The sequence below is a fragment of the Urocampus carinirostris genome, chromosome 7 (genome assembly GCF_059441175.1).
Source record: "Urocampus carinirostris isolate Australia breed hairy pipefish chromosome 7, RoL_Ucar_1.0, whole genome shotgun sequence".
NCBI lineage: Eukaryota > Metazoa > Chordata > Actinopteri > Syngnathiformes > Syngnathidae > Urocampus > Urocampus carinirostris.
The window spans coordinates 2,561,854-2,584,769 of record NC_142355.1 but is presented as its reverse complement, the minus strand read 5'-3'; the positions used below and the strand labels follow the sequence as shown (position 1 = coordinate 2,584,769).

At 38.8% G+C, this 22,916-nt stretch overlaps 2 protein-coding genes across 2 annotated transcripts in view; both read left to right on the top strand.

Annotated features, from left to right (window-relative positions):
- The first annotated feature begins 30 nt into the window (after positions 1 to 30).
- On the top strand, positions 31 to 12,341 carry ehf (ets homologous factor). The gene is made up of 7 exons (XM_088339159.1): positions 31 to 204; positions 4,878 to 4,963; positions 5,039 to 5,299; positions 6,478 to 6,540; positions 6,638 to 6,682; positions 8,427 to 8,622; positions 10,699 to 12,341. The coding sequence occupies exons 2-7, from the start codon at positions 4,882 to 4,884 to the stop codon at positions 10,796 to 10,798; spliced, it is 747 nt and encodes a 248-aa protein (XP_088195285.1). The 5' UTR covers positions 31 to 204; positions 4,878 to 4,881; the 3' UTR covers positions 10,799 to 12,341.
- A 3,853-nt stretch (positions 12,342 to 16,194) lies between these two features.
- pdhx (pyruvate dehydrogenase complex component X) overlaps positions 16,195 to 22,916 on the top strand; it is a 45,131-nt gene continuing 38,409 nt past the window's right edge. The window contains exons 1-2 of the mRNA XM_088339541.1: positions 16,195 to 16,342; positions 21,638 to 21,721. Coding sequence (XP_088195667.1) covers positions 16,207 to 16,342; positions 21,638 to 21,721 — 220 coding nt within the window. The 5' untranslated portion in view covers positions 16,195 to 16,206. The remainder of the gene's footprint in view (positions 16,343 to 21,637; positions 21,722 to 22,916) is intronic.

The window sequence follows — 22,916 nt, the reverse complement described above, 5'->3', positions numbered from 1 at the left end:
TAACAGCCAATTGGAGCCAAACCAGGAAGTAAGAGCTATTAAGTATTCTTTGTTGTGAAGAACTCTGACAGTTTGTAGTTAAAAATCAGTGTTTACCGTCAACCCTTGGAGTGTTAGTATTCTGCGCAAAGGTGAATGATCTGCATTGAAGAAACGTGGGACTGACACTCTTTGCAAACTTGGTTGGACCAAACAACTGCACTGGTAGGATGCAAAAATATGATCGCATATTTGGAGTACAGTAATCCGTTCCAGAACCCTGTTCGAAAACGGATTTGTTCCATCACCGAAATCGTTTTTCTCATTAAAAATAATGTAAATCGTTTTAATCCGTTCCAACACCCTGAATGTTTACCCTGAATGTTTAACGTAAAGCTAACTCAGGCTAATCGTACGTCCGATTTATCGTAATCTTCCGTACGAAAGACTACGCTAACATGAACGTGTAAAAATAAAAAAAAATCAGGTCGTTTACGAGTCATTTAGCACCCGGGTCTCCCACAACAAGTGGTGAGCGGTTCATTGGAAAGGGGGCTCCGTTCCAACACCCTCAATGTTGGGCTCTGTTCCAACACCCTGAATGTTTAACGTAAACTTAAAGCTAACCCAGGCTAATCGTACATTCGCGTTATCGTTATCTTCTGTACTAAAGATGACGCTAACATGAACGTGTAAAAATAAAAAAAAGGGATAAAGAAAAGAATTTTGCATAGGATTTCTTACCTTTGTGGTGGTCAGCAGAAGGCGCAGGTGGACGGTGGGGTATTCCCTAGCAAGATCAGATACTCGCACACCTCCTTCATATTTTGCTATTATTTCTTTTTTAAATGCAATAATTGTACGCACTGCTTTTCTTTTTTCACCTGTAGCAACTTTGCTGCTTGCACTGACTTTCTTCTGAGGCATAACAAGGGGCTAAAACACCCGTACGCCGCTCAGCATCGCACCCTAGCGTACGCACTCACGCATTACCGGCGTTCGAACTCCGATTTTTTGACCGAACAGCGAATGAAATGAAATGAAATGATCTGCATTTATATAGCGTTTTTCAAGTCAAGACTTCCCAAAGCGCTTTACAGTGTGCTTCACATTTCCCAATAGCGGCCTTGCAGCCATGTGAGGCGCTAACCTGCTTATTGGGGGTATTAGGGGTTCAGTGTCTTACCCAAGGACACTTCGACATGTAACACGGACGAGCCGGGATTCGAACTGGGATCCCTTGATCCCAAGACGAGCGCTCTACCTCCTGAGCTACTGCCGCGAAGCAAGAATTTCTCCAAATTTTTGGTGGAAATTTTACGATTTGTTCGAACTGAGAGGCGTTCGCAAACCGAGGTTCCACTGTATTCAAGTTGAGATTGTTTTATTTCCTTTAATTTTTTTGTGCGCGTACATACAAACACACACAAACACACAAAATGATATTCTAGTTTTTGACATTATTGTTGATACAAAATGTGAACCGTAGTCGATCTGACGCTGAAAGTACTCGTAATGCTGTTTCCCTGTCTATGTATGTATGAACTACATCTTTGGGGAGGCAGTGGCTCAGGAGGTAGAGCGCTCGTCTTGGGATCAAGAGATCGCAGTTCGAATCCTGGTTCTTCCGTGTTACATGTGGAAGTGTCCTTGGGTAAGACACTGAACCCCTAATACCCCCAATAAGCAGGTGAGCGCCTTACATGGCTGCACGGCCGCTATTGGGAAATGTGAAGCACATTGTAAAGCGCTTTGAGAAGTCTTGACTTGAAAAGCGCTATAGAAATGCAGATCATTTCATTTCATTTTGATTACTGATTAAGAAAAAAAGCTCTCAATTTCAAACATAATTTAATAGGTGGGTTTCTATGTTCCCTTTAAGCTGCTACCCAGAGCTTTACCGCGCACGAGAAAATCTAGCCAGCTCACAAAAATCAGGGCTCGAAATTTCTAATTAAGAAGCCAATTGAGTCAAAGTTACAGTGCATGAAGGTAAAAATACACTGGTTCCCCTGACGTTGTGTTCTAAATGCGGTATTTTGAAGTCAAGCCGAAGTAGAACGGAGTTGAGTAAAGTCAGTAGAGTTTTTCGAGAACCGGCTTCTTCGGCTCGGCTCACCAAAGAGAACCGGCTGTTTCGGGTCCTAAACGGCTGGTCAGGTTGTTTTTGCCTTTTTAATCACTACACGACCAAATAACAATGTCGACTATTTTTTTTGCACTATGATGACTATTTTTGCACCAAATGCATATTGCACAAACCCTTACGATACCAACTGTATGTAACATCCTACATGCCGTCACTTCTTTGTATAAATATTGTGTAAATGATAACTACAACCTTATCCTCCTTGTTTCAATACCTTATTTTCTCTTTTCCTTATCTTCTTGGTTTCTTTACCTCACTGACTGTGAATGTGTGAAACTGGAGTGTCATGCCCAATTTTGTTGTCACAATTATGTTAACCCATTTTGTAACATTGACAATAAAGGTATATTCTATTCTATTCTATAATACTATGTAAAATTGTGCACAAAAAGACTTAAAAGAAGGGGGGGAAATAGAACAAAAAAGAAAAAAATACCAAAATGAAAAAGGAGCAAAAAGCTGAGAAAAAGAGAAACAAAAGGAAGAGAAAAAAGAAAGAAAAATTCAGAAAAAAGCCAGAAAAAAAAGAAATGAAAGAAACAAAGGAAAAAAGTAAATAGAGAACAAAAAGAAAAAAGTAACATCTAGAAAAAAATAAACAGAGTGAGATTTTTTTAAGGAATTTAAAAGTGTTGTTGTTGTTGTTGTGTTGCATTCAAATAATTTTCAATGATACCAAGTCAATCTTGTTGCCAACATTGTACTTCCACTCAAAAATGTGATTAAATACAGTTGTGTATCGTGCAACCGACTCAATAAGCCCCCAAAAATGTTAGTATTATGCCACAAAGGATACTAAGAAAGAAAAAAAATGGAAATCTCGTGAAAGAATTGTTGTAAAAACAAATGAAGTTTGTAGGCCCTGCAACCTTTGCAATCGTACATGAGTCAATTCATTCAAAAGTGAAAAATACTTTTGCATTGCCGGAAACTCAGCAAAATGTAACGTGATGTCAAGTTTTGGACATGTTTGATAATGACTGAGTTGCCACACTTGGGATTGCCGTTGCTCACTGTTGTTTCAAGCGTTGCTCACCGACTTTGTGTGAACGCTCAGACCCCGTGTAAAAATAGAGGGAACATTGGTGACGCTAAAATTTTGCTTGATGCTGTTTTTTGTTTTTTTTTAATTATCTTTGGTAAGTGTGGGACAACCAGATATTCCAGTTGTGTTTGTTCATAATGTCTAAGGTGAAGTTGACATCATTTAAGAAGATGTGAGCCATTTCTCGAAGACAAATGCCAAGAGAAAAAAAATCAGTCATTACATTCCTCATCGGATGGTTCCACTGAATTATATGAGGGATAACAGTTATTTACCGTGAGTTTGCCAACTACTTGGTTAAGTTTTAAAAGAGAGAATAAAAATATCTATATAAAGCAACTTTAACTTAGTGCTGTGGTAGGCAATTTCAAACTGAATCATGTCTTTAAGAATATTGGCTAGACTTTCCAGGGAATAGAGTAGAATAGAATAGAATATACCTTTATTGTCATTGTTATAACATGGGATATATTGTGACAACAAAATTGGACGTTGCACTCCAGTTCCACATTTTACAGTGAGGATAAAGAAAACAAAGAGATAAAGTAACAAAGAAGATGTTTGCACTGTCCTTGTTGCAGGCTTTGTTTTCCTCCGGAGGGGGGTGTATGAGGGGGGTGAGGGACAGACAGAGATGGCCGGATCCAACTAGATGTTTGATCTTACTGTATACACGGTCCAGTGTTTTTCCCCTGGTTGCTCAGTCCACGTATTGAATGAAATTAGGAAGTACAGTCCATAAACATGCTTGATCAAAGTCGTCGGCGACGATAAAAGCTCCGTCGGGGTGTGCGAGCTGCTGTTTATTCATAGCAGCGGGCAGGAGATTTAGCGCTATGCTAACGTTAGCATCCGGTGGAACGTAAACAGCAACCACAATGACCAAAGTTAGCTCTCTCGGTGGATAGAAGGGTCTACACGATACTGCTAGAAACTCTATATCGAGTGAGCAGTGTGTGTCAATGATTCGGCTATTATTGTAGCGCATAGTCCCCCACCCCTGTTTTTACCGGAGTCTCCGTCTCATTTGTGCCGGTGAAGCGTGCGTCCTGCTAGTTGGACTGCAGCGTCGTGGAAGCCAAGACTCCGTGATGAAAAATATACTGCAATTTCGGACGAGGCTGTTGGTGGCGATCCGCAGCTCAAATTCACTCATTTTGTGGACGATGGATCTGGCGTTGGTCAGGAACATGCTCGGAAGCGCTGGTCCGTGTGGTCGCCTTCTTAGCCTAGGCCCGACCGGCAGCCTTTTACTTTTGCTCCATCGTTGTCGGCAGGCAGGTCACCCAGTGACATCTGGTGGTCTTTGTATATCCCTCGGTATGTTGTGGATGTTATTGTAGTTGTAAAAGGAGTCAAAGGGAAAATATGAGGGATAAAAGAACACTGAAAAACAAAAGACACACTGGAGCCCCTGAAGCCGCTGCACTCGCGTGCGCCGCCATCTTGGAACACATCTTGCACAGTTAATTACCGTAATCTGCCAATTAGAAAACTCTTAATTTTGCAACTATTAGTTGTCCTCTGCATATACAGTATGTGTCCCTTATCAAAGAGTGGCTTGAAAAAAGCCTTTTCTAAAAAAATTGCTATTAAAAAAGAGTCAGATTTCTCATCGCTACACGGTGTTAACTCACTTGACTAAATTAAGTTCAATATTCTTTTTTCCTGTTGCACTCTGACTTTGCTGAATGTGTGTTTCAGAAACATGAGCATCATCTCAGACACTTCATTGGACGGTCAACTAACAACTAACTACTGGGGTTCGACCAACTACTACCATCCTGATGGTGAGGCATATTACTCATACCATGACATGATGATATTAGTAACGATAACATTATAAAGTTAATTATTGTACCCAGTTCCAATGGTGATGTCGGAGTATAGCAGCAGTTGCCTGTGGCCAAATGATTCCCAGCCGCAATTCTGGAGCAAATATCAAGTGTGGGAGTGGCTGCAGCAGGTCATGGACATCAACCAGATAGATGCCTCCAACATACCTTTCCAAAACTTTGATATGGATGGCAACCAGCTCTGTAAGCTGACCTACCAAGACTTTGCCTATGCTGCAGGAAGCCTGGGGCCCATTCTCTACCACAGCATCACACAGCTCAAGTGGGCCGGTGCGTGGCATTTCAAGTCAAATCACTGTCCGAAAGGGCATTCAAAGACATCAACATGACATGTTCTTAAGGATGGGCTGGGCACCCGTATGATGCGGCAGGGGTAAACCAGTGAAAGCTGTTGAACAAAAGAGTGTGTTGTGTCACCCTGACCCCAGTGACATGGCCGCTTTCTGGTGTCCCATTTCATCTGGAGGGACGAAAGTATGACCAACTTAGGTGCCGAGGTGCCTAACTTGTTTGGGTGTTTGGGCATGCGGGTTGGTCATGGTCCAAAACATTTTGTGTGTGTTTTTTTTTTTTGCGATTTTTTTGCCTTTTATTTTCTTTGTTATTGTATGTGTTTGTCTTGCTGTCGGTCACTCCTCTTGAGGAATATGACCAAGGTAGATAGATAGATAGATAGATAGATAGATAGATAGATAGATAGATAGATAGATAGACAGACAGACAGACAGACAGATAGACAGATAGATAGATAGATAGATAGATAGATAGATAGATAGATAGATAGATAGATAGATAGATAGATAGATAGATAGATAGATAGACAGACAGACAGACAGACAGACAGACAGACAGACAGACAGACAGACAGACAGACAGACAGACAGACAGACAGACAGACAGACAGATAGATAGATAGATAGATAGATAGATAGATAGATAGATAGATAGATAGATAGATAGATAGATAGATAGATAGATAGATAGATAGATAGATACTTTATTCATCCCCGCAGGAAAATTCACATTTCCAGCAGCATCCCTGAGCTGAAAACAATACAATAATAAAGCAAAAAGAATACAATATACAAATACCCAATGTGACGTGCAAATGCCCACTGTTGCGTGTTATATAGAATAACTAAATAGTGCTACACAAAATACATATTGCAATAAAATTCGGTAATATGCAATGTAAGGGGTGTGGTATAATGTGGGCTTTTACTATGCCGGGTAGAGTTAAAGAGCCTCATGGCATGAGGAAGAAAATATCTCTTCAGTCGGTCCGTAGTACAAGACAGTGACAGCAGTCTGTCGCTGAAACTGCTCTTCTGTCTGGAGATAATGCTGTGTAGTGGATTATACATACACTCCTTGTGCAAGTTGATGGTATTTATATAAAAGATGAAACATACTCTTAATGTTATTTTTTTCATTTTGACATACTGTAGATGGCTATGACTCATTGAGTCAACCTTATGTACCATCTGGCTCACCTACGCCAAAAAGCACTGGTAAGCAAGTTTAATAACATCGTTTGACACATTGAGAATAAATTGTTTTGTTTAGTGGTTGCAAATGTGACTTCACAAACTTCTCTCTCTTTCCCAGAAAACAAAATGTCCAACAGTCTTCATCATCAGGTTAAAAGAAACAGTAAGACAAATTTCAAACTACCATCTTTCATGAATTAAAAAGCATCGGGACCAGTGTTCCCTCTAAGCTGCGTGTGTGCGCATTTGCGCACTACCCAGAGCTTTTCCGATAATCTCCTATCCATCTATCCATCTATCTATCTATCTATCTATCTATCTAGACATCTATCTATCTATCTATCTATCTATCTATCTATCTATCTATCTATCTATCTATCTATCTATCTATCTATCTATCTATCTATCTATCTATCTATCTATCTATCTATCTATCTATCTATCTATCTATCTATCTGTCTGTCTGTCTGTCTGTCTGTCTGTCTGTCTGTCTGTCTGTCTGTCTATCTGTCTATCTATCTATCTATCTATCTATCTATCTATCTATCTATCTATCTATCTATCTATCTAGACATCTATCTAGACATCTATCTAGACATCTATCTATCTATCTAGACATCTATCTAGACATCTATCTAGACATCTATCTATCTATCTATCTAGTCATCTATCTCTCTTTTTAGACATCTATCTAGACATCTATCTCTCTATCCAGACATCTATCTACACATCTATCTCTCTATCTATCTATCTATCTCTCTATCTAGACATCTCTCTAGACATCTAGACATCTAGACATCTTTCTATCTAGACATCTATCTAGACATCTATCTAGACCACTATCTAGACATCTATCTCTCTATCTAGACATCTATCTAGACATCTAGACATCTTTCTATCTATCTATATCTCTATCTAGACATCTATCTAGACATCTATCTCTCTATCTAGACATTTATCTAGACATCTATCTCTCTATCTAGACATCTCTCTAGACATCTAGACATCTAGACATCTTTCTATCTAGACGTCTATCTACACATCTATCTAGACATCTATCTCTTTATCTAGACATCTATCTAGACATCTAGACATCTAGACATCTTTCTATCTACCTATCTCTCTATCTAGACATCTCTCTAGACATCTAGACATCTTTCTATCTAGACATCTAACTAGACATCTATCTCTCTATCTAGACATCTTCTAGGCATCTAGAAATCTAGACATCTTTCTATCTATCTATCTCTCTATCTAGACATTTATCTAGACATCTATCTCCCTATCTAGACATCTATCTAGACATCTATCTCTCTATCTAGACATCTCTCTAGAAATCTTGACATCTAGACATCTTTCTATCTATACATCTATCTAGACATCTATCTCTCTATCTAGACATCTAGTTAGACATCTAGACATCTAGACATCTTTCTATCTAGACATCTATCTAGACATCTATCTAGACATCTAGACATCTAGACAACTAGACATTTTTCTATCTATCTTTCTATCTATCTATCTATCTATCTATCTATCTATCTATCTATCTATCTATCTATCTATCTATCTATCTATCTATCTATCTATCCATCTAGACATCTAGACATCTAGACAACTAGACATTTTTCTATCTATCTTTCTATCTATCTATCTATCTATCTATCTATCTATCTATCTATCTATCTATCTATCTATCTATCTATCTATCTATCTATCTATCTATCTATCTATCTATCTATCTATCTATCTATCTATCTATCTATCTATCTATTTATTTATTTATCTATCTATCTATCTATCTATCTATCCATCTTATAGGTTATTCATTCTCCCCGATCTCCGCCGAAACAATTCCTGCTTTCAAGTTCACTTGTTTACCTGAATTTCAATTTTTTCCAAAACAGATCCCAGGGGGACCCATTTGTGGGAATTCATTCGAGACATTTTACTACATCCTGAATGCAATCCAGGGCTGATCAAGTGGGAGGATCGGAAGGAAGGCGTATTTCGTTTTCTGAAGTCAGAAAAAGTGGCACAGTTGTGGGGAAAGAAGAAAAACAACAGCAGCATGACCTATGAGAAGCTCAGTCGGGCAATGAGGTAAATAAAACAAAAAAGCTAACATATTGAATAGCAAATAGTTTTTTTGTATGTTTTTGTCACAACTGAAGTGATTGAAAACTGATTATCTCATCTGACCTTAATCATTTTATGTTGTTCCCTCTGTTCATCCATCCATCCATCTATCCATTATATCCAGGGTTGGGTAGGGTTACTTTAACTTGATTACTTTCAATTACTTTTGGATTACTCATTTCATCTCATCTCATCTCATCTCATCAGCTGTACCGCTTATCCTTATTAGGGTCGCGGGGGGGCTGGAGCCCATCCCAACCATCTCTGGCAGTGGGCAGGGGACACCCTGAACTGGTTGCCAGCCAATCGCAGGGCACTTTTGGATGACTCCAATACCAAATATGATAATAAAAGACAAACAAAACTAAATATGAACAAAATGATGACTCACAACACGTGGTAAGCTTTCTCTCCTGGCTTTGATCTCTTTGATCTCCGGCAAAACGAACATGAAATGCGACAGAAACAAAATAAAAATAAATCCAAACATCATTTTTGCTGTTCCATGTGTTCCGTTATTCCCCAAGCCTGCACCTAATTGCGTCATTTTATTCATATTTAGTTTCTTTTGTCTTTTATTAGCATATTTGATATTGGAGTAATCCAAAAGTAATTGAAAGTAATCCAGTTAAAGTAACTTTACCCAACCCTGCAAGTAACAATTTAGCATTTTTTTACTATTTTGTTACTTAGTTATACCAGGTTTTGTATTGTTATACTCATTGGAAATACAGTCAAATAGACTCAGTTATTGACAAATAAAATAAAAACATACTCGAAAATGACAATGACACAGCACTGATGAGCTATTTTCAGAACGAGTTCGGTGGTAAAACCATAGGGGGTCTTTGATCAATAGAATTCAGGTATTTTTTTTAAATTGATTTAACAGCATATTTTTGCTTTACCTTTATTTCGTTCTGTGTCATTGTTACAAAGAATGACAATACAAAGGAAATTATTATTATTATTATTATTATTATTAAATCACCACACGTAAGAACGATTATTTATATGTAAGGGAGGTGTTTTTTGCTTTGTTTTTCTCCGTTGAATAAGTAAAGCACTTGTTTTTTAATCTTACATTGATTTTGAAAATCACTATAAGGCGCACCTAATAGCCTTTATTTTTTTCAAAAGCTGACCATGCGCCTTATAATACAGTGCGCCTTATATATGGATCAATATTAAGTCTTGCAACAACACCACCGTTACAATAAAAGCAGCAAGCAGCCGCCGACTCGATTTTCCCCCGAAGGCGAAGTCGTCCGCGGTGTATGCTGGGATTTATATACCGGCGTTTCATTTCCTAAGCAATGTGTCAATCATCATTTGAATCAATCGCTATTGGCTAAAGTTATTCGGAGGTAAAGGGGGCGGATCATTTTTATCATTTACAGGCTCGCATAGGCTAAAGGGGTGAAACAAAGCCTGCGATTGGCCGAAAAAGATGAATGTGAATCACACGTCGGGTTGCACTACGGCATAGAGAAAACATTTTTTACTATTCTGTATTTGTAAATATTTGACTCTCCTGGATGTACTACACTCACGGTTGTAAGAAGAACATGGTTACGTATCATTAATGAACGTGATGGCTGCAAGAGAAATTAGGTGAACTATGCGGCTTTATATTTTCCCGGTATCTTGTTTTAGAACGATCTTGATCTTTCTGTGATGAGTCTATTTTTAAACTCAATTCAATTCAAAGTGTTTATTGTCATATGCACAGTAAAGAACCCCGTTTGCCTGCACAATAAAATTCTTACTTTGCTGTCCACACAGTTGCCAGCAAAAAATAAAATGGAAACTAAGAAATGATATTTGGAACGAAGTTTGACTGAACTATCTGACTGTTTTGTCGACGTTCCCATTGTAGCGCCTTATAATCCGGTGCGCCTTATGCATGGAAAATATAGGACCAAAAACTATTTTTTGGGGGTGCGCCATATAACCCGGTGCGCCTTATACTGCGTAAAATACGGTAGTATAATCTTGATTTTACCTTCTGGTTTACTGCTTTTCCATGTTTTTCGACAGATATTACTACAAAAGGGAAATCCTAGAACGAGTAGACGGACGCAGACTCGTGTACAAATTTGGACGGAACGCCAGAGGATGGAAAGAGTTGGAAAAATGACTTACATTTTGAATGAATGGGATTCATTTTGTAGATATATTTTTTTTTAAGTGAGTTTTTGCTGAAAACATGAGATAACGTTTTGAATATGAAAACATTGGGCTCTATTTTTGTCAAGAATCTTACTTATAGCACAGTGTACGTAATTGTAGTTATCGGTGACGTTTTTACAGTTGTTGTTTTTTTTTATTGTAAGTGAATCATTACTTGTAAAATATCGACAAAATAAATACGGTTGAACTATTAGGTATCAGAAATACCTCTAACCCTGCAGAGCGGAATACTGACCATATTTCAGTTTTTAAATAAGATGTTAAAAAGATAATTAATTCAAGGAATTTATTCTCCCAGTATTTTTTACGGTAAATATGTTTTTGTCAATTATGGCCAGGGTTGGGTAGGGTTACTTTAACTTGATTACTTTCAATTATTTTTGGATGACTCCAATACCAAATATGCTAATAAAAGACAAATGAAACTAAATATGTGTCATGAAGTGGAAGGGGTGAGACCGGACCAGAACGGAGGCAGGAAGGGAGAACTCAATTGCGTACGATCAAAGCTTTTATTTACCAAAATAAAAGTTGTCCAAAAACTCCAGGACAAAACAGAACAAAAACATTCTTACATTCAGAATGGTCAGGTATAGGTTTCCTCCGACTTAAACTAAACAGGACAAGGCATAACAGAACAGAAAAGGTATAATGAGCCAACACCCGCAATACCCACAGCCCAACCTTAAATAGCAGCCACGCAATTAGCTGATCTGCTTCAGCTGGTGCCCAGGGGGCGGGGCAGACCGGTCGCCACGGCGACCATGACATATGAATAAAATGACTCAATTTTGTGCAGGCTTGGGGAGTAACGGAATACATGGAACGGCAAAAATGATATTGGCAAGCTGTTTGGATTTATTTTCATTTTATTTCTGTCGCATTTGATGCTCGTTTTGCCGGAGATCAAAGAGATTAAAGCCAGGAGAGAAAGCTTACCACGTGTTGTGATGTCATCATTTTATTCATATTTAGTTTATTTTGTTTTTTATGAGCATATTTGGTATTGGAGTAATCCAAAAGTCATTGAAAGTAATCAAGTTAAAGTAAGCCTACCCAACCCTGATTATGAAACAACAGAGCATAAATAGCATAATCAATTGGCTAGCCCCTGTATTAAATTCTGAACCTGTGTCAGGAGTTAGACCTCCTTTTATCTTTGTTATCAATTTCAGGTAGACGAAGCTGAAATTCCCTTGGCACAAACATGTAAACGTGCCATTTTCTGTGAAAACAGAGCTCATTGTGTTGCATGATACCAGATCACAAATGAAGAATGTTGATATCAGATAATTATTATTGTAAAGGAAGCCTTTTGTGCAAGGGATGATTGTTACTGTAGAAAAAAAGGTGAAAAAATGCCCAAGGCAAACTGTAGCTAAATATAAAAACGCTGTTTTTTAACTTTGTGTTTCAATTGACATATTACATTTCAGGCGGTGCCTGGATCAGAATGTGTTTTTGTTTGATATAAATATTGTCATTTATCATCAATGTTCCCTCTAAGCTGCGTGTGTGCGCAATTGCGCAATGCCCAGAGCTTTTCCGCACACGAGAAAATCTAGCCAGCTCACAAAAATCAGGGCTCAAAATTGCTAATTAAGAAGCGAATTAAGTCCAAGTTACAGTGCATGAAGGTAAAAATACAAGGGTTCCCCTGACGTTGTGTTCTAAATGTATTTTGAAGTCAAGGTCGAAGTAGAACGAAGTTGAGTAAAGTCAGTAGAGTTTTTCGAGAACCGGCTCCTTTGGCTCGGCTCACTAAAAGGAACAGGCTCTTTTGGGTCCTAAACGGCTCTTCAGGTTGTTTTTGCTTCTTTCATCCCTATATGACCAAATATTATGTAAAATTATGCACCAAATGACTTAAAGGAATGAGGGAAATAGAACAAAAAAGAAAAAAAATGCCAAAATGAAAAGTAGTGAAAAGCTGAGAAAAAAACGAAACAAAAAGGAAGAGAAAAAAGAAGGATCAATTCAGAAAAAAGCCAGAAAAAAAAGAAAGAAACAAAGGAAAAAAGTAAATAGAGAACAAAAAGAAAAAAAGTAACAACTAGGAAAAAATAGACACAATGAGATTTTTTTTAAGGAATTAAAAAAAATAGAAAAAAAACAGGGAAAAAGAAGAAAAGTTTTGTGTTGCATTCAAATAATTTCCAATGATACCAAGTCAATCTTGTTGCCAACATTGTACTTCCACTCAAAAATGTGATTAAATACAGTTGTGTATCGTGCAACCGACTCAATAAGACCCCAAAAATGTTAGTATTATGCCACAAAAGATACCAGGAATAAAAAAATGGAAATCTTGTGAAAGAATTGTAAAAACAAATGACGTTTGTAGGCCCTACAACCTTTGTAAGTGACCGACTTTGTTTTACTTTAACTTCCTGTTATCATTACGAAACTGCAATATCATTTCAGGAGTGTTTAACTCCTGCTAGACCAGAGTGACACACTTTCACTCTATTTCTAAAATGAAATATCTGATCTTTACAGTATATAGTATTTAACGGTTGAGTATTTTCTCACCAAGTGACCATAATAGTTATGAACTGATTTTAAAAACTAACAGCAAAATAGGTATTTTAAATTTCCTCCTGAACAATTAAAATACTGTTAAATAGAATAATACAGTATCGGGTATGAGCTTTTTCATCCAATTTTGCAAGGCCATATATATATAATATAAATCTATATTTTCATTCAGTTTGAATCATCACAGTTAATTGGTAATACAAAGCAGTTATCACTTCAGATTTTTCAGTTCACAACAATATTGTACATTTTACAAAATAATATTGCTGAAATATTAGTCTATATATTCATGCAGTTTTAATCGCTTCCGATTTTTCAGTTCACATATTCTTCGTGGTTTTCTGTCCCGCCACAGTTGTAATGCCTTCTCAAATTCAATTGCAGCAACGGAATTTCCATAGCTAATTTGTGATTTTCATTGTCGTTGTGCCGATCAAATGTGCTTTTCTGAAAGTTCGTATTGCGAAATGATTGATGCAATCCAGTTTTTTTGTCACGCTGGGTACACGCATCACAGAACATGTAGCCTCCATTATTATCCTCCTCATAGCGTAACCAGGAATATAATTGAGTCCATTGGCAGGAAAGTAATTTTCTTGCTAGGAGTATTGTTTTGTTTAGCTTTGCCTTCGCGGTCTTCTGAAGAATTTCTCCGCCGTTTTTTCGTGCCGGAATTATTGCCGTTGTTACCACTATCTGTATTATGTTTCAACTTCTTACCGACACTGAAGGAATTACCAATTTTTTGTTGATTTGCACCCAATACTAACTGTTTTTACGGAGGTATACTTCTCTTTCACTCGACGACCACCAAAACAAAGACGTCATCTCGAAGCAACGAGATCTCGTTTGCAGAGATCGGCGCGAGACCAAAACAACAATGGCGGATCTGCCTGACGAAAGGTTTGGGGTGCGGTAAATCTTTGTTAAAAAAAAAAAAAAAAGTAATCGGGTAATAATGACAATTTGGTGTCAAAAAACCTGTTTCCCGGGGACGCAGGTTGATTTGAGACTACGCGTCCCCAGCAAAAATGATGCGTCTAGGACGCAGGGACGCGGGCAAACGAGAGCACTGCCTAAGGGGAAGACCACCGAACCTGTATTTCAAGTACAGCACACAAAACGTTAATAGAATGGCATTGTTATTCGAGCTCTGCTCATGATAAAACAAAAATCTTTGACTTTAGATAAGCACTAAACTGGCAAAGCCAGATTTTGAGTTGAGGAAATAAATCCAGAATTGTGACGTGTTTATTGGGCAATACGAATCAACCTTAGTATCCAGTAATTCACGTGCTAGGCACAAACATGAACTCAAACCGGTTTTAGGAATTCATAAAGGATAAATGTACTCAAAGCACTTTTATTGTTGTTTAAAGTTGGATAGAGTGTCACAAAGTGGGTCAGGAATCAGGAAGTTGAAACTAATTTGCGTAGACGATCTGTCACTTTAATTGAGAAAGAAAAGTTATCTAACACACAAACGGACCAAAAACAAAACAAAGCGGGCGCAAAGGCAGGCAAAATTACAAACTAGGCATTACTCAGATCAAACAGGCATGAACAGGTCTTCAACAATGGTAAACAATGATCTGGCAAAGGGCAGTTCCAAAAAGCAAGTTTAAGTACCCATAGGAGTAATCAGGAAAATGCAGGTCAGCCGGTGTCAAAGGGCGGGGCCAGCAGGGCGCCATGACAACCGTGCAGGACATGACATAGAGAGGCAGGTTTTATGATCATAGAAATGGAAGCAATTGGATTGTTCTTCATACCACATGCACTGGACTCAAATCCATACCTGTCAACCTCCAGGGGCTCCATGCCCTTACAAACTGTCGTATTTTCCCTTACAAAATACAAAATAATCTTACACCATATTCTTTTTTTCAAACGTGTTTATTTATGTAGTTTAACATGTCATAATGTTATATATATATATATATATATATATATATATATATATATATATATATATATATATATATATATATATATATATATATATATATATATATATATATATATATATAAGGGGCAGCACGGCGGCGCAGTGGTTAGCGCTTGTGCGGCACAGTTCATGTCATGGGAACCTGTCGTGGATTCAAATCCAGCTCCAGACTTCCTGTGCGGAGTTTGTATGTTCTCTCCGTGCTTGCGTGGGTTTCCTCCAGGCACGCCGGTTTCCTCCCACATTCCAAAGACATGCATTTCAGGTGAATTGGCCGGTCCAAAATTGTCCCTAGATGTGAATGAGCGAATGAGTTGTCTGTCCCTGTGTGCCCTGCGATTGGCTGGCAACCGGTTCAGGGTGTCCCCTGCCCACTGCCCGATGATTGCTGGGATGGGCTCCAGCACCCCCGCGACCCTACTGAGGATAAGCGGTGCAGCTAATGAGATGAGATGAGATATGTTTTAGGTATGATAACGTGTAGGTTTTTTGTCTACACATCTATTGCAGCCGATTTTACATAAAAAGAGTCCCTCTGCCTTTTCCCGAGTGCTTAATTCTGAGGTTTTCCACATCTAATATGGCAAACTTGCAGACGCACAAAAAAGAGGAAATACGAAGGCAAACGTTTCTATGGCCAGGGTCCTGACTTTATCCGTGGTGCACTCCGCCTGTCTGTGTTTTTTTTTAATGTAATCCAAGTAAAAACTGTAAAAGTAGCATCAAAATAAACCAAAACGTATAATAAATAAACATCACCGATTCAAAATTCAAAAAAAAAAATGATGATGAAAAAAAAATATTACACTCTTCGACAATAAACATTTCCATCAGGCACTGGCACGTCTCACCCCTACGAGGGCATCAACATGGCGGCCTCCTTGCGTCTGGGTCGTCAAGGAATCTTATTCGGCCTAAAATTATCTAACATTAATAAATGTTTATGGAGCACCCAGTCATTACAAGAGCACGCCAGACACTTTTTCCAGTCCTCATGGGTCTTTGGTAAGTGATGTTATGTTTTGTTTTTGGGAGGAAGGAGCATCTCGTTGAATGACCGTTGACATTTTAGCTTCGCTTTCGAGAGTAAAATGACAGTTACGTTCGTTCGTTTGTTTAAAGGCTTTGCATTTCGATTTCTACAAAAATGGCTGAATTGTGACTGCGACAGCATTGCGTTGCACCATAATTCATAGAAGGAAATCAATGCTACGTGCAATCACAGTGTATGCGTTTCATTTACAAGGATGTGTACATAATCATCCATTATCTGCACCGCTTATCATCAGTAGGGTCGCGGGGTTGCTGGAGCCCATCCCAGCTATCTTCAGGCAGTAGGCAGGGGACACCCTGAACTCGTTACCAGCCAGTTGCAGGGCACTCAGGGACAGACAATTCGCTCGCTCTTTCACACCTAGGGATAGTTTGGACTGTCCAATTGACCTGACATCAGTGTTCTCGTTTGCCGGCGTCCTAGACACATCATTTTCGCTGGGGATGCATAGTGTCAAGTCAACGTGCGTCCCCGGGACGCAACTTTTTTGACACATAATTGTCCCTTTTACCCGAAGACTTTTTTTTAAACAAAGATTTACCGCACTCCAAACTTTTCAGCAGGCAGATCCGCCATTGTTGTTTTGGTCTCGCGGTTCCAGTTTTCGTCCGCACGCCGATCTCGGCAAACGAGATCTCGTTGTTTCGAGATGACGTCATTGTTGTGGTGGTTGTCGTCGAGGGAAGGTGAAAATCAACACGAAATTGATCATTTCTTCAGTGTCAGTCATAAGTCAAAACATAATGCAGAAAGTGATAACAACGGCAATAATTCCGGCGCGGAAAAACGGTGGAGAAATTCTTCGGAAGATCGGGGAGGCAAGGAAAACACGTGTGTTGAAGCGAACGATTCGACGAAAGAAAATAAACAAAAGAATACTAGCAAGAAAAGGACTTTTCTGCCAAAATGGACTAAATTATATTCCTGGTGACGCGGAGGATGATAATGGATTGGACCTTGAGAAGGCATTACAACTGTGGTGGGACAGCGAACCACGAAGAATATATGAACTGGAAAATCTGAAGTGATAACTTGCTTTGTAATACCAATTAACTGTGATGATTAAAACTGAATGAAAATATAGATTAAAATAATAATTTCAGCCATATTATTTTGAATAATGTGCAATATTGTTGTGAACTGAAAAATCTTGAAGTAATAACTGATTTGTATTACCAAAAAACTGTGATGATTAAAACTGAATGAATACATAGATTTATATTACCGTATTTTCCGCACTATAGGGCGCACCCCGAAAAAATAGCTTTTGGTCCTATATTTGCCATACATAAGGCGCTACAATGGGAACGTGGACAAAACAGTCAGATAGTTCAGTCAAACTTCTTACCCCCTTAACATTCCCAAAGCTTGCAAAGAAGCAAATACGTGTCGTAGACACGTGCAGATGCGGTGTCCGTACGATGTCACTCAAATGCATAATTTCAAATATCATTCGGAAGGTTAAAGTCTTGGGATTCAAGAAATGCTAACCATTCCTTAGTTTCTATTATCTTTTTCGCTCGCAACTTTACTGTGCATATGACAATAAACACTTGGAATTGAGTTGAATTCACTCAACTCATCACAGCAACATCAAGATCGTTCTAAAACAAGATACTGGGAAAATATAAAGCCAGGGTACCTCAACAAAGTTGTTTTGCAGCCATCACCTTCAATAACGATACGCAATCATGGTCTTCTTACAACCGTGAGTGAAGTAAATCCAGGAGAGTAAAATGTTTACAAATACAGACTAATGAAACATATTTCTTTATGGCGTAGTTTAGCAAGCTTGCTATTCAGTCATCTTTTTCGGCCAATTGCAGGGTTTGTTTCGGCCCTCTAGCCTATCCGAGGCTCCGAATAACTTCAGCCAATAGCGATCGATTTAACGGATGATTGACACATCTTTTTCGGCCAATTGCAGGGTTTGTTTTGGCCCTCTAACGTATCCGAGGCTCCGAATAACTTTAGCTAATAGCGATCGATTTAACGGATGATTGACACATCTTTTTCGGCCAATTGCAGGGTTTGTTTTGGCCTCCTAGCCAATCCGAGGCTCCGAATAACTTCAGCCAATAGCGATCGATTTAAGGGATGATTGACACATCTTTTTCGGCCAATTGCAGGGTTTGTTTCGGCCCTCCAGCCAATCCGAGGCTCCGAATAACTTTAGCCATTAGCGATCGATTCAAATGATGATTGACACATTGGTTAGCCAATGAAACGCCGGTATATAAATCCCAGCATACACCGCGGACTACTCCACGTTCGGGGGAAAATCGAGTCGGCGGCTGTCGCGTAAGTTGCGAGACCTTGCGATTTAATATTGAGCCATATATAAGGCGCACTGTATTATAAGGCGCATGGTCAGCTTTAGAAAAAAAATAAGACTTTTAGGTGCGCCTTATAGTGCGGAAAATACGGTATATATTTGTCACCGATTTACAATTTCAACCTCGATAACACAAAATTTTGGGGAGCCATAGATCTCTGTTGGGACCCATAGATTTTTGAACATGCGAGTCTCCGGGACCCATCACTTTTCACAGGTCAAATGAACACTGTGACATGCATGCTTTTGGAATGTGGGAAGAAACCGGAGTGTCCGAAGGAAACCCACGCAAGCACGGGGAGAACATGCAAACTCCACACAATTATAATTCCCCTTAATAAGCCATAATCTATGCGACAAACAAAATGCAGCACCTATTTACTCACATCAAGACAGACTATGTGGAATTAAAAAATGCATGTGAAAGAAGTTTATTTTATATACCAAATAAAGATCACAAATACAGTATTCCCTCGGTTATCGCGGTTAATGGGGACCGAGACCACCCGCGAAAACTGAAAATCCGCGAAGTAGCGGCGCCCCTTCAAAAATTCTTTAAAAAATGTATACAGGTATACAGTATACCCCCCCCCCGTATACATATTTCATAATTTGAAGCAATAGTTGAATGTGTTTAAAACATGCAAAACATATATAAACCCACTCACCAATGAAGACATTAGATTCATCAGAACACAACATATGCTAGGAGTTACTCTAGCATTCGCATACCTGTCAAGCTGTACGTTTTTGCCGTACAAAGTACGTTTATGGTACATTTTAAGACGTGTACGACGTACAAGGAAATCTGTACGGAAAAACGCAAATTTGTCAATTATGGGTACCATCCGGTATACACCGAAACGGCAAATCAATCAAGTCAAACGAGTTCGCCGCGGTAGCCTCTATCTCGGTATTGTTTTTTTTCTCGTTGCAAACAAAGTGAGCAGTTTGATGCTACCGTGTGCACGCGTCTGCCGCCTGGGGTTTTCCCATCATGCATCATTCCGTGGTAGTTTTGTAGTGAAAGGATGTCCGTCTCTTTTTAGAGAACCGGCTTTTTCGGCTCAACTCATTAAAGAGAGCCGGCTCTCAAACGGCTCACTTGCTTTGATGCGTTATATTACGAATCTTTATTGTTGTATAAAAAAGGTAAGAAAAAAAGGAAGTATAAAAGGAGAAAATGAAAAAAGACAGGTTTGTGGTTAATCAGTATATTGCCAGCAATAATTTAATGCAGAAAATGAGTTATTCTACTTAATTCTATTTGCATGTATTTTTTCCTTCTACAGTGAACGTCCAAGCGACTTCATTTTTGAACTTTTTTTATGATAAAGCTCATTCATGTCGAGCAAATCAGGATCTCACAACAAAATGTTAATTCACAATAGATATGATATAACGAAACACAGGTACAATATAACATGTTAAACTACATCAATAAACACGTTTGAAAAAAATATGGTGCAAGATTATTTTGTATTTTGCAAGGGAAAATACGACAGTTTGTAAGGGCATGGAGCCCTGGAGCGCGACAGGTATGCATTCATATCATACTTTTATACTCTGTGTATAACTTGAAGTATTTCGTTACTCTCCCTTCGGCCTAAAAGTCTTAATTAAGCCGGTATTCAATGGTTTCTGCTACCACGAACATACAATAATGAAGTTCAGGCTTGCTTTATAATGTTGAACTTGCATTGTACCAGCATGTCCAGCAGAGGTCAGCACACGAACACAAAACAACTGGTGCACTTCACACAATGGGAATATATCTACCTCTGACTACTTGATAGCAAACCGAGTATACTGCTTATTAAAAGTTAGCATTTATTATTAATTACATGTTTTGTTTCAAATAATTATATTTATTGATGACCAGAGCTGTCATGCATCCACTCAGAATTCCATACCTGTCACGCTCCAGGGCTCCATGCCCTTACAAAATGTTGTATTATCCCTTACAAAATAATCTTACACCATATTTTTTTACTACTTAATTACCGTAAATTCCGGACTATAAGCCGCTACTTTTTTTCCAAATGTTCAGCCCTGCGGCTTATTCAGTGAAGCGGCTAATTTATGGAATTTTTCTAACGGCCACCAGCGGCGCAGGAATTTAAAAGGTAAGATTAAGACCAGTTGAATATGTGCGCCAAGAAAGACTGCAATCTCTAAGTTTTAGCATATATTTTCTGTAAAGTCAAGGTATGTTCCAATACTGAGGAAGATACCCTTGATGGCGATAGTTGCAAGAAGGAAGTTCGAGACGATTTACCGTGAATTTCTTTCTTCGTAAATATGTGTAACCATGTATAATATGTATTTGCAACTGTATATTTTTGTCATGTATTTATTTTAGAGATTTATTCTGCTATGTGTTCTACAGACGAATCAAAAATAAGGGGCGGAGAAAACGCGGCCTGATGGGAAATGTGGTAAAGCTGAGTTACCGGTAGATAATAATAATAATAATAATATAATCTGTCTGTTGTCGCAGTGGACAATAGTGGATATATATTTTTCCCACCCTTAACTTTGGAAATATACATTTTGTTTCCTTGGATTACTTTCAACAGGACCCCAACTTTACAAGTCTGCATCATACCTTAATTACGGGTATCATTTGCTAATTTTGATGTCCACTGTGGTTCTTAATTTCTATACTATGAAGTTACAGTTTTGGAACTAACAGTGTGGCCCGGGTTAAACTTGTGACTGTTTCGCATATTTATCTACGGGCGCCCGTGGCTTGTACATGGGTGCAGCTTGTTTAAGTACAAAAACATCAACTCGCTCATAAAGTGATGGGTGCGGCTTATAGTCTGGTGCGCTCTATATTCCGGAATTTACGATATACCAATTGAGGTGCTGTGTGAGTCATGTGTGGTGTTACCTTTTCGTCCGCTAGGTGTCGCCCCACTCAATGTGCAAATGCCTGCTCTTTCGCCTACCATGGAGGAGGGAAACCTTGTCAAATGGCTGAAGAAAGAAGGTAAAAGGACCAACCATTTATTATCACGTCGAAAATACTACCTCCTTCTAAATGATACTATAGCTTTCCAGTCCGGTTTTCTTGGGGCATGATAAACTTTGCAATATTTACCTTGTAACTATAGGCCAATTTTAAGCGGCAGTCATTATTCTCTATTGACATGTCGTCACCCAGACAGGACCTCACGCATTACTGGCCTTTTGTCTTAGAACCTTCCCACCGGATGCTAACGTTAGCATAGCACTAAATCTCCTGCCCGCTGCTATCAATAAACAGCAGCTTGCACACCCCAATGGAGCTTTATCGTCGACGGCGACTTTAATCGGGCATGTTTATGGACTGTACTCCCAAATCCATTCAATATGTGGACTGAGCAATTCGGGAAAAACACTGGACTATGTGTAATGTAATGTAAGATCAAACATCAAACATTCCGGTTGTATCCACCAACTCTGTCCTTCACCCACCACTCATCACTGTAAATGTGGAACTGGAGTCGTCCAATTTCGTTGTCACATCATATCCCATGTTGTAACAATGACAATAAAGGCATATTCTATTCTATTCTAGAATAATCGAACTTGTGTGGGTATTATATTATACATACCTGCCAAGTACTACGGTTTTGCCGTAATGAGTACAGTTTTCTTTAACCCACTATGGTGATACGGTGCCATCACAGAAACTATGGTTTTCCCCTTAATTTTTTTTTTTTTTAAATTAAATCGTAAAAACATTTCACCGCAAGATGGAGACAAAGTACCATTTCAAACAACGGCTATATCTGGCTGCATATTCGGGCAAGTCTGTCGACCAAAGTGCTTGGCAGCCTAATGACTAGGAAAATGATGATGACATCATCTTGATACAAGTGCCAGAGTGTGACCCATCCGAAAGAACAGTTGAAATCAAAACAATGCACAATGGAGAACAACGAATGGTTGGGCTGTAGCTTGTTTATGAAATGAAATGATCTGCATTTCTATAGCGCTTTTCAAGTCAATGACTTCCCAAAGCGCTTTACATTGTGCTTCACATTTCCCAATAGCGGCCGTGATCTGTGCAGCCATGTAAGGCGCTAACCTGCTTATTGGGGGTATTGTGGGTTCAGTGTCTTACCCAAGGACACTTCGGCATGTAACACGGACAAACCGGGATTCGAACTGGGATCCCTTAATCCTAAGACGATCGCTCT

What these genes read in the sequence shown, in the direction of transcription:
- ehf (XM_088339159.1), top strand. Translation starts at nt 4,882, where the DNA reads ATGAGCATCATCTCAGACACTTCATTGGACGGTCAACTAACAACTAAC. An exon ending in ACCTACGCCAAAAAGCACTG is followed by an intron (nt 6,541 to 6,637) that starts GTAAGCAAGTTT and finishes TCTCTTTCCCAG; the next exon opens with AAAACAAAATGTCCAACAGT. An exon ending in AAGCTCAGTCGGGCAATGAG is followed by an intron (nt 8,623 to 10,698) that starts GTAAATAAAACA and finishes GTTTTTCGACAG; the next exon opens with ATATTACTACAAAAGGGAAA.